A 2,320-nucleotide genomic window follows, 5' to 3' on the forward strand; every position below is an offset into this window, starting at 1 on the left:
CAGAAAAATATCAAATTATTACATGAACTATTACTTGACTGTTCTTACCCACTCCAATTGTAAACCTAGTTAAGAAACATCACCTACAGCCGATATCCTCACTAGGGCTGGTCAGGATTTTTTTATATATGAAAAATTATCTTGAAATTATAAAACTTTTTTAAAATTAAAAATTAAAACAGTTAAAATTTCAGGAAAAAAATTACATTTTTTAACCAGGTTTCATCCTTACTTTCACCCACTAGCTAAATATGACCCGATACAGACCATCCTGATTGCATCTTTACTCAGTAAATCAGCTCAGCTTACCTCAATTTCATTTTAACCTCATAACATTCAATATAAATTGCTACATTCTTGTGAAAGCCAAACATTTCCTGACAGCTTTTCTCAGGGCCTCCTTCACCTCTTTGTTTCTTAGGCTGTAGATGAGGGGGTTGACCAGTGGAGTCAGAACTGTGTACAAGACAGAGAACACTTTGTTCAGATCTCGCAATGTGTCCATTTTTGGCATCATGTAGACAATCATTATGGCCCCATAGAAAATTGTAACTACAATCAGGTGAGAGGAGCAGATGGAAAATGCCTTTTGCTTCCCGGTGGTAGAAGGGATTCTCAGGATGGTAGATATAATATAAACATAGGTTGCCAGGGTTAATAGAAATGGGGGCAGGGTAGTTATAAATGTCAGCATGAAAGTGACAAGTTCCATCATGTGGGTGTCACTGCAGGATAGCTTTATTATTGGGGTGAAATCACAAAAGAAATGGTCAATTACACTGGGGCCACAAAATGTTAATTGTGATATTAAAAATATGATGATGATGCTAACTAAGAATCCAGTCATCCAAGATCCAGCTGCTAGTTGGCTACAAATTGCATTATTCATGATGGCTGCATAATTGAGTGGTTTACATATGGCTAAGTAACGATCATAAGACATTGCAGATAAGAGATAACACTCAACAGTCACTAGGAAACCAAAGAAATAAAACTGTGCAATACAACCACTGACAGAAATGGTTCTGTCCCCAGTCAGGAAACTGGCCAGCATCCTGGGCAGGATGGTGGAGGTGTAGCAGGTCTCCAAGCAGGACAGGTTCCCCAGGAAGAAGTACATGGGGGTGTGAAGGTGCTGATCAGCCACAACTAGCACCACAATGAGGATGTTCCCAGTGACAGTCACAATATAGATCACTAGAAACAGCAGAAAGAGAAGGATCTGGAGGTCAACAAGATCCCCAAATCCCAAGAGGATGAACTCCGTGACAGATGTTTGATTTCCCTGCTCTGTGTTTGCCATGGATTGTGTCTAGGGCAAAAACAAAAAAGAATATATTACATCATTACAATCTGAAGGAGATTAACTCTATTGCTGTATCATCAATTAATTCAATAAATGTTCTGCTTCACCCAATTTTTTATTGTGTCATTGACTTAGTTGAGAAGACAGACTAAGTTCCCTAATTGGAGAATTGTTCTGAATTCAATAAGAGGAAATTCAGTAAATATAAGTGCAAAGTACTACATTTAGAAGGAAAAAAATGCAGAACTACAAAATGAGGAATAAATGGCTAGTTGCCAGTAGTACTCCTGAAATGGACCTGGGGATTATAGTGGATCACAAATTGAATATGAGTCAACAATGTGAAAAAGGCGCAAAAAAAAGCTAGTATCATTTTGGTTTGTATTAACAGGAGTCTTGTACCTATGACACAGGAAGTAATTGTCCTGCCCTACTCAGCACTGGCGATGCCGCAGCTGGAGCATTGTCTCCAGTACTGAGCACCACACTTTAGGAAAGATGCAGACAAATTGGAGAGAATCCAGAAGAGAGCAAAAAATGATAAAAGGTTTAGAAAGCCTGACCTAGGAGGAAAGGTTAAAATAACTGGGCATGCTTAGTCTTGAGAAAAGCAGATTGAGAGGGATCTGATAACAGTGTTCAACTATGGGGAAGGGCTGTTATAAAGTAAAGTAAAAAAATTGTTCTGCATGCCCACTGAACGTAAAACATGAAGTAATGGACTTAATCTGCAGCAAGGAGATTTAGGTTAGATATCAGAAAACTTTCTAACTCAAAGAGTAGTTTAGCCCTGGAACAGGATTCCAAGAGAGGCTGTGGAATCCCTACCATTGGAGTTTTTTAAAAACAGGTTGGGCAAACGCCTGTCAGGAATAATCTAGGGGGCTGGATTTGATGCCTCTTTTAGCCCTACATTTCTATGATTCTGTGAATAACAGTATTTGAATCAGGGTTGGAATTTCAAAGTCAGTGGAATTTGGACACTAAACACCTTTAAAAAGAAGAACAGGAGTA

General features: G+C 38.7%; 1 protein-coding gene across 1 annotated transcript; it reads right to left on the reverse strand.

The window, feature by feature from the left end:
• Positions 1-349: 349 nt before the first annotated feature.
• On the reverse strand, positions 350-1,303 carry LOC117885406 (olfactory receptor 6N1-like). The gene has a single exon (XM_034786714.1). It carries the CDS (start codon positions 1,301-1,303, stop codon positions 350-352), a length of 954 nt encoding a protein of 317 aa, XP_034642605.1.
• Between the last annotated feature and the right edge of the window lie 1,017 nt (positions 1,304-2,320).

Source organism: Trachemys scripta, chromosome 12, assembly GCF_013100865.1.
Source record: "Trachemys scripta elegans isolate TJP31775 chromosome 12, CAS_Tse_1.0, whole genome shotgun sequence".
Lineage (NCBI taxonomy): Eukaryota > Metazoa > Chordata > Testudines > Emydidae > Trachemys > Trachemys scripta.